This window comes from Neopelma chrysocephalum, unplaced genomic scaffold (genome assembly GCF_003984885.1).
Source record: "Neopelma chrysocephalum unplaced genomic scaffold, ASM398488v2 Primary Assembly neopelma1_97390, whole genome shotgun sequence".
Taxonomy (NCBI): Eukaryota; Metazoa; Chordata; class Aves; order Passeriformes; family Pipridae; genus Neopelma; species Neopelma chrysocephalum.
The window spans coordinates 3,288,458-3,303,216 of record NW_020926031.1 but is presented as its reverse complement, the minus strand read 5'-3'; the positions used below and the strand labels follow the sequence as shown (position 1 = coordinate 3,303,216).

Genomic DNA, 14,759 nt, shown 5'->3' with positions numbered 1-14,759 from the left:
TCCAGCACAGTGAAAGGGACAGACTGGGGACAAGAGTAGTGGGAGAAGAGAATTGACTGAAACACAGCCTTAGGAACCCAAAGCTTGCAATTAGCCCTGCATGGACTGCATTTTCTAGTGATACTGGTTACTCAGACTACCCAGTCTGACATTTTAGAACGTTTCCATTTTCAGAAAGCATTAATCACTCATCATCGGAGAGGAGTGAAGCTCAAGAAAGGTACTTCAGACTGGGCAAAATCGCTCTTTACTACTTAATGTTCCTGGTGTTCAGCTGCTATTTTGTAAGACAAGAAATTATTTTTGTGGACTGAAAAATATATCCCTTAAAACATTTAAACTTTTTCTTGGATCAATACAGATGTCCAGTGCTCTTTTGTCCAAAAGATTAATAGCAACAATTACAATATTAGATGAATATGACATTGAGTCATCTGTTTCTGTTACTTAATCCAGATAATAAAAAGCATACATCTATTTATATATAAAACACAGCCCAAGTTTAACACATAAAGTTTTATAGTGGCCCATTGATTACTCACTGGTTTTGGATGAAGACGACTTCTGGGAAGAGGCAAAATATTTCTGAAAAATATACAAAATAAATTGAGTAAGATTTATTTGTGTAATTTCTTGGCTCAGATATGCTTTTCAAGATCTAGAGAGAAGAAGGTCTCCTGTAAATAGATTTAATTCCAGCTATGCACTGCTGCAGTGGCTGTGGTGATGCTGTGCTCTTGGTGTGGAACTAATCTAGAACAGCTTCTGTCCTGGCCGATTTTGTAAAGCAATGTCCTAGAGATGAGACAGTGGTTATGAAGCAGCTTCCTACACCTCTAGGGACACAGGAGTGAAGTAGGCTGCATGCTCAAGTATACTTTTTCTCTTTTCCTCCAGAGGCTTGGAATACAAATTGTGGATTTATCATGTCCAGTTTCTTTACAAGCAATCCTGTGGCCCTGCAAAAACATTGCATTTGCAAGGGTGCAGAGATGGCTAATAGAACTTTAAACTGGCTTGCAGAGATATTTTGTCCCTACACCGGATCCCTAAGGGGCTATTCCAGAAAATACTACCATTTGGCAAACTGGCTTGACTACAGAAGTTCACAAGGAAACTAGAGCTTTCAGTTCTCATCTTGTCCTAGTGAGTGTCCTGACAACTGTTTGTTGTCAGAAGGCTACGCATTAGAGAGAAAATCTTCTCTCTGCTAATATTTCCTATTGATCTAAGCTGCTGTGGACTTACCTGCAAGTCTCCTGTTTAGGTGGCTCTCTGGTCATACTGTGTATGTGGGAGTGCTCTGTATTCTTAGCAGGCATAGACAGAAGTGGCTTAGTGAACCTAGTAATAAAATATGCATTAAGAAATGAAAATTATATTTAACAACTGTGAATACAAAGAAAACCTCTCTTTCTCCTCCCCTACTCCCTCAAAATTCCAAAAAGCACCCTTAAGAGGTATTTCTTTTTAATGTATTCTACTTGGGTTATTGAAATTAACATAGAAATGGTTGATAATTTTTGTATAGATAATCTAAAGAGATATTTACTGCATATATATCTTCTAGAGAAAGAATTATCAAATATGTTGTATCTAGATAAGAAAACATATTTTCTGACAAGTTTTAAATAATGCACAAACATTCACAGCAATGGGTTACCTGGTTACCGGTGGTGGTGGTGGTGATGGTTTTTCCTGTAAGAGAAAATGCACTGAATTTTTTGGTCACTTTTTGATTTCATGAAATATATTTGTATGATCCTATTTATGTTACCACATCAAGATATTATTTTTGCATTGTGGTATGGATTTCTACTAGAGCCCTGTCTGGTAATCTGCACTAGGATGGGAGAGGCAAGAACTCAACACCAGTAAATCTGCTTTGGCCATATTACGTCAGTACCAGCAAGTGGGAAGAAAATTACTGTGTCAGAGCTGTCATTGCTCCTCTGCTGCAGTTCTGCTTCTGAAAAGCATTTCGTTAGGCTGCTGCTTCCCAGACTGGATAACTATCACACAGGATTGGGAAATTTCTGCCCCTTCCCATTTACTCTGTTCTGCAGACCTTTAGAATCAGTCTGCCAGCTTTTCTGAGAAGGCAGTGTCAGAAAGTTTTAAGTGCAGACAGAGATTTGTTCCCATTTTTCCCCTTGAAAGACTGATAATCTTTTTTCATAATCACATTTGTACCCTGTCTGAGGGCAATGCAAGTCATACTATAGAAAGGCCTCACCTCTTCTTCAGGAACCTCGTAGACTTCTGTAGGACAGGAAGGAAAAAAAAAGTGTTCTTTGGTTAGCAAAAACATACTGCATGTTACCAGAAAAACTGATCTGTTTTGTATCAGTTGTACTTCTGACTCTGCAAAAATAACATGGAGAATCTACTCAGAACTTGATTCTGCCTCCAAAACTCTGGAGTAGCAAAATCCCCAGTCTTCTAGTGGAAACTCCAGGAAATATCCTGGGAATTCTGATAAACAGTCACTGTATTAATGAAGTTTCCACCCACCCCACAACCATTTTTTTTGTTTTGCTTTTCTTTCTTTTCCCCCCAAAGCAAGATGAATGTTTGTGTTGTACAAACACGGGACAGTTTGGAAAAAATGTGTTATCACACCTGTGTTACCATTTAGCCTTTCCTTGACTCTCAGGGAGGAAGAGATAGGTGAATCATAAATACAAGCTGCATTTGCGTGGCCAGCATCCTTCCTCTGACACACTGGTAAGTTTTAATTCATAGATGTTAACAGCAAAACCCACAAGCATTCTTATCTATATTCAGTTTCTTCAATGAAAATAGAACCCTGTTTCAAAAAATTTCACGTCAGGCTTCCTCACTTTGTTGTGCTGAAGTGTTTGAGTTCCCACCAGGGGGAGATGTTTTATTTTTAGTAACGTCTGTCAGGAGCTGGTTGTTGCTCGACACTGATTTACAGAAAGGCTGAGATTGAAAAGGGCATTTTAAAATGTCTGGAAAGTAACTCACGAAATCTGAAATCATTCAGAAAAAATTTTAGTTTATGACTTGTAGTTTGCAACTTGAAAGCTAAACATATTACTAATGAATATGCAAAGCTTTTTAAAGAACTGTGATAAGTCTGTAAAGGTTACATTCTAAGCAATTAATGGGATAATGAGGATACAAAACAACTCTGAGTTGGCACTGGAAGATTAAACAAGTATATCTGCACTTACAAAAGCAAATAGGATTCCTCTTATTTGCTTCTGCTTTTGGTTTTGTTTTTTTTCCAAATAAATTGCTCTTTATAGAACTTAAATGGGAACACTGTTATCAAAGGACAAGCAAAACATCAGCCTATAAGGAACTTCTACATGGTTAAATCCTGATGTGGTCAAAGTATCGGGTCTTGATTCCTATACTGAAATGGGATTACTAACATACCGAGCTCTATAATTGTTTTTGCTGTACTGATCTATTTGCATTCCTCCACTAAAGCAAAAGACTAAAAATGAATTAATTTGGGCAAAGAAGTTGCTCTAGTTTTATTCATGCTTAAAATGGATTTGCTATTCAAGCTAGACAAAGCAACTGCTACAACAGAGAAAAACTGAAGAGGAACATATTTAAGTTTTACTGAAGTATGTCATAAGGTTTGTGTTGTCAATATATTAAGTGTAATTTAATATTCCTCAGTCTTAAATTATTTTATTTTAACAGTGATACAAACTCCACATACCTTGCATATCAGAAGTAAGAGAAGGCTTTGGAGAAGTAGGGGGGCCTGGCTTTGTTGTCTTCATAAATCTGTTCCCAGGAGCTAAAAACATATTTTATTCATGTACATACATACTCGTGCATGTGTGTGTATATACATATATATTTATGTATGTGTACACATCTATTTCTATATACATACATGTTAACAAACTAACAATGGAACATTTATACAAGTGGTAGCCTTTTTGTATGACCTTGAATAAATCAACCGAGTCAGAAAGCAGCTCTTATTTTAAAAGGGAAACATTATTCAGTGTTCATGCCTTCCTGAATAGATTTGATACTGTCAGTGATGTCAGAGAGCAGAACTACTTAGTGTTCTCTGTTTGCTTTTCACCTTTGGGCTGTAGTAATTTCACTCTCCAGCTAAATATACTACAAAATAGTGAGATAAAAACAAAATAAAAAAATACAATCAAAGTCTGTCTTTATCTGAAATATTTAAAAATGTTTGTTCTTCTCCTGAGGCACTTCAGTAAACAGAGAATTTTAATGCTGTAGCTCCCTTGGATGAGGAGGGATATCACATGCCTGGTTGTACAAGGGCTGGACTTGGAAATAACTGAGAGAGGCAGAAATTAAACATGGCTTCCAATAAGGTTAAAAATAATAAAGTTAAAAATAATTTTCCTTGGCCTGGTCATGAGCCAAATGCCTTTTTATAGACTATGTTTTCTCTAATAGCTGCATCTCCACTCTTTGAACCCTAGAAAGAGACATTAATTTGATCAATTTTTTTCCACTGTTGTTCCTAATAACACAATAATTATTAGCTTAAATGACTAAAACTCACATTTTGTAGGTAGTGACATGCTGCTTTCTGTGGGTTCAATATAGTTATCGTCATCATTGTCCACTGGCACAATGTAATTATCCTGTGAGAAATGCAGGACAAAAATCTACCAGTTAAACCTCCATCATATCAACAAACTGTTGGGATTGAAGCCCTGGCAGCAGTTTACAACAGTTGTCATTTCACACTGACTGCTATTTCAGACATTTATCATCCTATGTGGATGGAATTCCTACAGACTGAAAGCCCTTTACCAAATAATTCCAGTTCTAGACTGTTGGATGAAAGCCCTCCTCCCTTCCCTTTGGTCCTGGAGTAGTCTTTGAGGTTACTGTCTCCCCACTGCCTGCAGCCTGTTACGGATGATCAGAAACTACTTTGTGGTCTAAAGAGTCTCCTTGATACTCAGCGTAGGCAGATATCCCCCAGGAATCAGTACGGTACTCACAGGTTATTGTGATGTACAAAGTGATTTGTCCATAGAGGCTAAGAAAGGGACCAGGTCATGGCATTGCTCTGATCTGTTTTATTGGTCTGGAGTCATCATACATTTAAACAGCCAAAACAAGTATATACGTAAACTTTACCTCATCATCACTACACTCCTTAGGCTTTGGTGGTACTTTTGGTTTTGCAGCAGGAGGCGGCAGTGGCAGGGATGGCACACATGGTTTCTTTGGTCTGGACATGGCTGGACTGAGTGTACTTGGAAGAGGTTTGTTGATGGGAGGAAGCTGCTGGTGACTGGTGCGATTGTCTTTTAAGGTGGAAAAAACCAACAATTTTAGCAAAAATTACACATTAGCCTCTGCACTGTCTTCTACTACCTGTGCAAACAAGTCTTTACTTATGGCTGCAGCTCAGGTCAAAAGGCAGACCTGAGCATAGCTGGTCCTGATGTTGAGACTTGTGTGTAAACTGGCCCTATTTCATTGCTCAAGGTGGCAACCCAGTCCTCTGTAACAGGCTGCAGAGGTTACTTAGGCGCTGACTGTTCTATGAACAGCTGTTTAACTCCTTGGGGAAACAAGGAGTTACACAGCTCACACACCTCATGGCTGGGTGGTCCTTTCGTTAGTATGTCCTGTGTTGGTATGAACTTTGGTGATAGGAAGTGAGAAAGAACATATCTGACATATGAGAAAAACAACTGTTACACAGCACAAAGGGTGGGACTGGAACATAAATTATGCCAGGTTCTCTGGGGTGTCATTTTAACAATTGCCTTTACAAAGAACACATAAATGAAGTGCTGATAAACTTCTGTGAGTACATATGTGGTACTTTAGCACTTTGATAAATATTCTGCAACCAGTAACAGTCTTGTATCATACCAAAGTGAAAGCAGGCGTCATGTCAACGTTTCTTTTCCACATGTCTCAAATCTTCATCTAACTGAAGCTAACTTTCATTCACTTTAATGCAATCTTTCCATAGTTGAAAATAATGGAAACAGAAAGAAAAAAAATGCCTCTATACTGGACGGATGTAAATAAAATCTTGATCCTGTCCTGTTTTTCAGGATATTTATCATCCTTAGTACCAGTCTTCAAGGACAATATGGAATGAATATTTGGGCTACTTTGTCCTCTGTTTCACTGTTTTTGGAATAATGATTGGAGAAACAGAGAAGACTAAGAAGGGACCTGTCTAGTCTTCTGTGCCCAATCTTTAATACGAATTCTTGCATCATCATGTGTGGATTAATCTGGAGCCAAATTAGTGATCTCTCCCATAACTTTGCTTGCATTTTGTAGTTAGTAGATGTATATTAAAGTCTCTAGGACACATTATATTAAAATTCTAAACTTAACTACCATCAATACTAACTTGTTTCATGCTGTAACAATAAAACCCCCTAACACTGAATGCCAAAGACCTGATCGTCAGAGTTAAAAGCAAACTCTTGAGGAAAGAACAGGTTAGTCTATTTGAGGCCACATCTCTTCTGGTACTGATCAATAAGCAATTATCAAGCTGACATAGTCAACTGTTCCATAACTACCTGCATATTCACCCCTAGAAATAGGGAAAGCAGAGGGAATCTTCTTTTTCTCCTTCTCACTTGGAGGTGGCTCATAGCTGTCATCAGGATTCTCTTCACTGGGGACCACATACATCTCAGAGTCAGAGTGGTCATCTGGATTTTCATAATCACTGTCCTAGAAAGACAGAACTTCCCGTTTTTCATCTCATAACATATTTATGGCTTCATAGCAACGTACAACACAAATATCCTTGCAGGAGTACAATAACTAAATTACAACAATCTCTCCTTGAAAGGACACATTACATTCCCTTTTAGTGCTTCCTCTTTAAACAAACAGGCACTTCCACCTGCCTCCCCTTCTGCTCCTCCCAGGAACTTCCTGCTCCCTGTCTTCTTGCGATCTCCAAGGAGTCCTTTCACCTCAAGAGCTGTCTTCAAATTATGGATCTACGGCTTGTTTCCCTTCCCAGGACAGTTCCTTTCTAGTTCCAGCTGGGACTCTTGCTGTGTCTTGTCACTTCCTCTCCCTTTCCTATTAAAACGGTAATCACGCTCTAACTGCAGAAGGAAACTGGTCACTTTACATGGCTGATGGCCATGGCTTGCTTCATTCTAGTGCTTTCTAAAATCTTAGCAGAAGTTTTTAATTTTTAAGAAGTGGCTTTCCTCTTCTTACCCCTCCTACCCTCCCTCCACCAAATAAAAGATCTTACTGGTTTCTGAAATTATTGTTCAGTTTGAGAAGTCCCTCAAATTGATGCCATGTGCTTACTTATCCAAAAAGCTTAATGTCCATGGCTGCCATTGACAGTGCTTCTGAAAATACTTCTAAGTTGAATGTAAAAAAATTGAGGTAGCTAGAAGTTAGTGGCTACTTGTGAATAAAGCTGATGGGACAAATAAGGTAATATTTCAGTAGTATTAAGTTCAACCACAACTAGATGATTCAAACCCAAACTTTTCTCATTATTTCTTGTGCTAACCTGTTGCTACAGTAACCTTCGACAACCCCAAAATATGTACTTACAAAATCATCTGACCATTGTTCCTCTTCATTGTCTGCATGTTCTAAACCAAACATAAGATTATTTAAGGAGATGGAATAGTGAACATAGATGTTTATCTTAAATTGTTTTTTCAATCTATACTTATCATATTCAGTTTAAAAAGAGTGGAAATAATTTCCTAAACAGCTTGAAGCAACACATCTGTCTTGCTTGTTTTTGACAAATTGTTTCAGGGCTGTTGGGAAAGCATCAGAAAATGCCAAACTGCACGTGGTCCAAACAGCAGAGCATGTACTTTACCCACAGTGTCCTGCTAATGCATCTCATTTTTAAGTAGGGGTGACAATTTCTAGATAATGAAACTATTGCTGACCTCTGGGCTCTGCACTTTCTTGTTTCTTGGATAAAGCTCCAAGACAGCACACTAATTACAAGTGTGGACGTTAAACATGGTACGCTTATCTGATAACTTCCAAATTCTATTCTCTTTGCTTCAGTTATTGTCTTAACTGAAGATGGCTGTTACCATGAACTAGTCTGTGGTCAGTGCTGTATGACAAGCAAGTAGAGTTCTACCTCTAAGATAATTCATGATGTCATTATTACATTTACAGTATTAAGATTTTGAATCTGTGATGATCCATTTTTTCTTTTTTTTTTCCTTACTTACTTTCACATCACAGTTTCTACCAGGGAGGGACTGGATGTAAATTCTCCTCCATTTTTTACAGCAGCCTACGTACAGACAAAGATTGATTTTGAAAGAGTAGCTACTTGCTATTTTTTGCTAGCCTTTCATTTCAGAGGTGTGAACTACCTTCAGAGTTGTTGTTAATGGTACCCTGTGCTCTCATTAAAAACAAATTAGGAGGCAGTGTATAACTGAAATACTGTTAGGCTGGCATATAGATAACAAATTTACATAGACATGCAGTTTAAATTTACATTAATACAGCCTTACCTGTAGCATAATCCCTTTGTGGTAGACTTGGTGGTGGCTTTTTTTTAAGGCTGTAAATGATAATTATTACATTTATGATCTCATTCAGTAGAAGGGAGCTTTAGCCAGACACATCAAAAAGCTGATAACAAAAGATACCTGCAGCTGAGGAAATACAGATTACCATCACAGATGCTTAGCAAACAGCTGTAGAAGAATGCTTTGAAAAGCTAGAATCAGATAAGATATTAAAATATAATCTGATATTTTAATTCTTTTTTTCACTTAGAACATAGGTTTAAAGAACAGCTTCCTTGCTCACCCCTATCCTCTTCATTTCCAATGCAGAAACAGATAACGTAGGGGATAAAGATAAATGCATGTCTATTGGAAGATGAAAATCTGTTCAGGTTCAAAGAGGTTTTGCTAGGAGTATGGCATAAGAAAGTGGTGTAGCACTCTCCATTTGTATTTTTAGAACTATAATTTTGCATGTACTTTATTTGCTGACTAATGTTTAAATGTATACCAGGCCTCTCAGTGCCAGATTCTGTTTCTGCTTACTATTATTTTATGATGTTATGCCCCTTTTTTGGTAAAAACTGTTATAATAGCATTTGTAATACCAAGTGAATAAAAAAAAATTTGTAGAAAGACTGAAAGGATATTTATGGCTATACATATATTCATATGTATATGCATGTGCATGTATATATATTTAGCAAGCAGAAGTACACATGTATGTAATATATGCGTATACACATATATACATGGGTATTCATATATACCCCTCCTTGCTAACTTGCAGCTGTCCAAAGACACTGAATTGAATTATTTCATTACCCTGTAACAAAAGAGAAGAATTTGAGTTTAAGGTCAAGATGGAACGGTGCATGGGTGACACCAGAGGCCAGACTGATGCCTCTGAAGAGGAAAAAACCCAACCCTTTGCTTTTTGTAGCCAGATAAAACATTAACACAGTTAATGACTTTAAAAATGACTCTTCAAAGTGACTTTTGAGCATTGTCTGACAGCTGCCCTATAGCACTGATGAGACCCCACCATGGACCTGAAGCTTCGTCCACTGAATTGATGGCTTTAACCTTCCTTCAGTCAGGTCCTAACAAATTCATCTGCAAAAATGAGCAAGTCATTTAAAAAAAAAAGACTACGAGGAATTTAAAATGCTTTCTTGTGATCTCTGAGCAATAGTGATATCTACAAATTTTGCTTTACCACAAGAATTTGTCACTCAATATTTAAGTCCTGAGCATGCTGCTCAGGTGTCATTGTTCAGATACCACTGTAACTCTGGGTAGGGGCACTAACACATCAACTGAAAAACTTTTTCTATCTGTTTTAAGAAAGGCTTTGGCTACTTCTGAGTTGAATTCATGGAATTCTGTTGTTCAGATAGTCACCAAAATCACCCCATGCACATGCATGAATCAATGAATAAATGGTGCAGGCATTGCTAAAGCTCAAAGAAGCCCAACCGCCCCCTATCCCAACAAATAAAAACCAATCCAGGGAGATTATTTTTGCAATATTAACCTGCTTTGTTCATTACTAACAACACTAATGATGGATAGCTGCCTCCTCCAAGATTTTAACTTCCTGCAGTATAATATAACAGTGTACAGACAGCAAATGAAAAAGCATTCTCAACAGCCCTGCTCTTGTCTTCCTCCAGGTTAGCACAGCCATGTTAGAAAGAAAAACCCAGGGCCACTGCCAGGGCACATCTCAGGTCTTAGGGAGGGTAGACCAAGATCTATTAATGCACTTTGCAACATGTCTATCATGAGTTGTTCAGAAATAGTGGAGACTTGGAAAATACTGGAACTGAGGCAACAGTAAGAGGCTGTCTGGGTCATGGTGTAAAGTATGTGGCTTAAGCAACATTACACATTTCTAAGCTGCTAAGCAGAAGGCTTCCATACTTTGTCCCAGGCCCTGTAAATCCTGGCAGTGGCCCTGACAGAAAATGTCAATACGTTATAACAAAAGCATATGAAGTACAGAACAGGAGTCTGTGTCTAAGCAGCCTATCGTGCTATTGTGCAGCTATGAAATAGCATACCGATCCCAAGTATCTTTCCCAGTTTTGCAAATTAAGGCCACTTGTTCATTTTGGAACCTAAATATCAATAGAAGAAAAGAAATTATGGTTCTTTCACAGAGCTGAAACAGTTCATGGCCACATCTACATTTACTAGAATCTCTTCAAATATGTTATTTATTCTAAAATTCAAATCCACTCAAAAAGTAATTCTCACTGTATTTATTGAATGTCAGATCTGTAATCCAGGCTCTTTTGAAGTCAGCTGGAGCTTCACTGTACTGGAGCCAGAACTTTACCAAATGTGCAAACCACAACACAAGCTCGAAAGACATAACCCTATGCCAAGGTGTGGTTACGTGGCTATTTCAGATTCTGACATCATTATCCACACAAAGGCTTGCAAAATGGCAATTGACTTTGTCCTGTGTCCCTGAAGTAAATGAGGAAGCACTGAAAGAACCAAATGCTATATAATTTAGCATACATATTTAAGTGTATTTAATCCTAGTATATACATTTTAGCTTCAACAAACAACCAAGTAGCATTTGAGACATTTCATACAATGGGGTACAAATGCCTCTCACATGAGAACAAAATACATGGTACAGAAATTCATAACAACCTGAAAGAGAACAAGCTATTCCATCTTAAAACAATGTATTCCAAGATTGCCCCCCTATAGCTCACTAAAACATTTAGGCATGTGCTTAACTTTTCTCACATGCGGAAACTGCAAATATTAATTACATACTTTGAATTTATAGCATGTTTTTGTTTTCCTATACTAAATGGAGGATTTTTAAATAAACTGCAGGAGAGGTCTGGGTGTTTTGCTCTAGCAACACTTATTTATACAGGCTACACTCAGAAAAGTAACCAAACACAGGTAGTAATAGTCCTTTCTCTGTTGAACTTAATTCTCCCACGGGTGCATTTCCCCATTAGTGTTTCTGCTCACACCCCTAGCGTTTAAGATGTGTCTGAAAACTCTATGTTTTCAAAAGTCCTTCACTTTTTCTATTGTTAAATTTGTACAAAGTCCACTCCCTTCTTAGGGACCATTTAAACTTAATAGTTTTTACAAAAATTATACTAATAATCTCTACTGAGTTGAATATTTATAGTACATATTAGTTTTAAGTGCACTAGATCATCACACTTGTGATTAAAAGATAAATTAATCAAACTTTGCTGGAAACATTTTCAGAGTTCCAAAAGGTGTGATCTAGCTGACAGATAAACTTTTCCTGAACTGTGTTCTCATGACCTAGTGGAATAGTTTGTTATAGATTTGGAAGTATGTGGTAACTGTATAAGATAAAATTAATCTGAAAGCTTTTTTGGAAAGTGTTATTACTGCTCTTTCACACATTTTCTTTACAGTGTGCTATGACAGTGAAATGGCATCTAGCTGTGATTTATTCGTCTTCACTTTGATGAAATATTATTATATTAATAAAATCCCAGCACTCAAAACATTCTATCCAGCTACACAGTGACTTTCATGTCTCTTCAGAATAACAGTTAAAATTAGGTATGATATTTTTTCCTGTTTTCTTTTTCTAAGTGTGGTACATTGATTTTAGTACATTTCTCTCATTGTTTTGTTCATAAAACACCACTTTTCGTTCTGCCAAGAGTTGGATCACAGATGTTTTCTAGTTGCAGCTATGCAGGTTGAAGAGACATTTAGTAACACAATGACCATTTTTCTGCCTGAAGTTACTGCCTGAGTTATAAATTGTACAGAGAAATGGACCAGACAAATCTGAAGTAAAGACTTACCCAACTAAATAACTGAGTAAAGCATCTTCTTTTTTTTTTTTTAAGGTCACATAGCAAATGTGATTTCAAGAATGTGATTTCAAGAAATGAACATATTTGGATTGTGTGCCGTCAGACACACAACTACAAGTGCATGATTTCTGATGGCATTGCGAAGGAAGTTTTGAAAGGATGTGATACTCCTACGAAGTGAGTAAACTGACCTTCCAGTAGATCAGCACCTACCAAAATGAGAGCCCCCAGCTCTCATTGTTTATACAATGTTGGTCTTGGCTACACCCATTGCTTCTACACCTGAGTACATAATCCTCTTTGACAGCATGATCTGCACAGCAGCTGGGGCTCCAGTACTGTAAACAGTTTTGCAAGTGACTAAGGGCAAGCAGGTGACTGCTATCCTGCAGGGGCCAATATTTTTACTGCCAGATAATTCTGAGACAGGATGGGGAACCCACAGGAACTTTTAAGTAATGAAGAAAAACCTGTCAATTTTCTTCCTGTTCCACCACTGCTCAGGCTGCTTTCCACAGACCTTGAAGAACACATGGATGGTAGAGGAATCCCTCCACACCTGCACCCCACATGAACTAAACTGGAGAACAAGTCTTGATGCAAGGACATTTTCTTACATTTCTGTTTTACCAGTGTTTTAACAAATACTGGTAATAAGTCAAATATATTTCAAGAATCTCTGATTGCTCTTTCAATTTAAGTAGCAGAGGCTTACAGTATACATCAGCATGACAACTTTAGGCTTCAGATAAGCAAGTATGCTATTTGAATTCCCTAAAATTATTTCTACTTATAATAAGTTTGAATTTGATGGGGTTTATTCCAGCATATACACGAATTCTAAATCTGTGCTACATAAAGCCAATTAAAAAGAAATTCTGGCTTCAGTTGTGTTTAGATCTCTAACAGTTAATAAAATAATTCTGTAACTGAAATGGAAGTAATCGTCAACTGGACAACCATGTTTTTTAGAAAAAGTCTTAAAAAAAATTCAACAAAAAGTCCCCAAAGGGCACATTGAAAGCAATACAGCCAGTTCTAATTCTGTAAAGCTTGGCACCTCTTGTACCAATCCTTATCAGCATTGTCAACTCACGCTTTTATTGCAACTTTTTATTTGCTGGGTTCAAGACTTGAGTTCTGAAGTCATATGCAAATGTAAGAAATTCTTCAATTTTTTAGAAACTAAATTTCTGATCATAACTGCAGAAAAGATTAATATGACTCAGATGAAGCACAGTATCATCAGAAAGATTATTATATGCTTTTTATATCTCAATTTGTATTCTTATAGCTGGAAGAGTTGAGATGTGAGCTTTGTGCTGCAGTCATATATTAAAAGAGTTTTTATGAGCCTGCACTTTTTTATAGGGTTTTTTTACATCTTGAGTGAATCAAAGAATTGCAGTGTTATATCAGCAATCTTGTATTTGACATTTAATGATGATACCTCTAACCTTCCCAGCTTCCACTACATTTGATTCTCGTTACTTCTCCCTTGTCTTTCCTTCCCCTCTTACTCTCTAGGAAGGACACACAGTCAGAGCAATACTGATTAAAAGCAAAATTCACATTCAGGCAACTATGGGAGACAATTTGCAGCCTCAAATTATAAACTTGAGATACTTCTATTGTTTCTGCCATCTGCTTTCCTCCCTGAGGCTTTTGAACTGGACCCACTGCAACATTATTAATTACACTTAAACTACTACTGTGAAGTAGGAAGCCACCCTTTATTAAAAGGCAGCAACTACAACAACAAACCCTCGTCTCCTTCAAAAACCCACCAAAATCCTTTTGACACCTACCAGCTCTTCCCTGTGATCAGGTCCTAGATGAAACTGTGAGTTTTTTGCAGATGGGTCTCTGAACACAGTGGTCTATTTACGTACACACTGTGCTAAAAACAAAACCACACAAATTAAAATAAAGACCCAAGTAGTTGAAATAACGTCATTTTAATGGAAACTCTCATTTGCACTTCGTGTGGAAATAACAAGTGCATATACCAAGTGACTGTGATTTACTGCAAATTGCAGCAGTGTTAGAGTGAAGGATGAGTAAAGGAAAAAATTATCTCAAGAATCTATCAGGTGTTTCACCATCAGAGCCTGCTTAAGGTCTGTGGACAGAAACACAGCTGTGAAAATGACACCACAAGCAGGGCTTGCAGCCTAAGGTTACTCCTTCTGCCTGGGGAATGGGAGAGCCAGAAGATCACTGCTACTTCTAGAAGTGCATCCCACTCCTCTGCCAGGGACAGCAGCTGCCCCACAAACACAAGCCCTGCCTGGGCTGGCAGCAGGGGCAATAGCTGAGCCAGCCTGGCTTTCCAGAGCTCTTGCACAGCCAAACCAGGCAGAACTCTATTGCTTCTCTCAACTACCTACTGATTGCTTTATATACAAGAAGTCTTTCTTT

At 37.7% G+C, this 14,759-nt stretch overlaps 1 protein-coding gene across 4 annotated transcripts in view; it reads right to left on the bottom strand.

Annotated features, from left to right (window-relative positions):
- The window catches only part of BLNK (B cell linker), a 100,433-nt gene that overhangs the window by 15,127 nt on the left and 70,547 nt on the right, over positions 1–14,759 (bottom strand). For 2 of the 4 annotated variants that reach the window (XM_027672083.1, XM_027672085.1), the window contains 11 exons: positions 10,559–10,615; positions 8,496–8,545; positions 7,555–7,595; positions 6,543–6,699; positions 5,125–5,294; positions 4,538–4,619; positions 3,704–3,784; positions 2,237–2,262; positions 1,664–1,698; positions 1,249–1,344; positions 543–585 (listed from right to left, as the gene is read on the bottom strand). In XM_027672083.1, the coding sequence (XP_027527884.1) occupies positions 543–585; positions 1,249–1,344; positions 1,664–1,698; positions 2,237–2,262; positions 3,704–3,784; positions 4,538–4,619; positions 5,125–5,294; positions 6,543–6,699; positions 7,555–7,595; positions 8,496–8,545; positions 10,559–10,615 (838 nt within the window). The remainder of the gene's footprint in view (positions 1–542; positions 586–1,248; positions 1,345–1,663; positions 1,699–2,236; positions 2,263–3,703; positions 3,785–4,537; positions 4,620–5,124; positions 5,295–6,542; positions 6,700–7,554; positions 7,596–8,495; positions 8,546–10,558; positions 10,616–14,759) is intronic. The other 2 variants (XM_027672084.1, XM_027672086.1) reach the window with 1 other exon arrangement.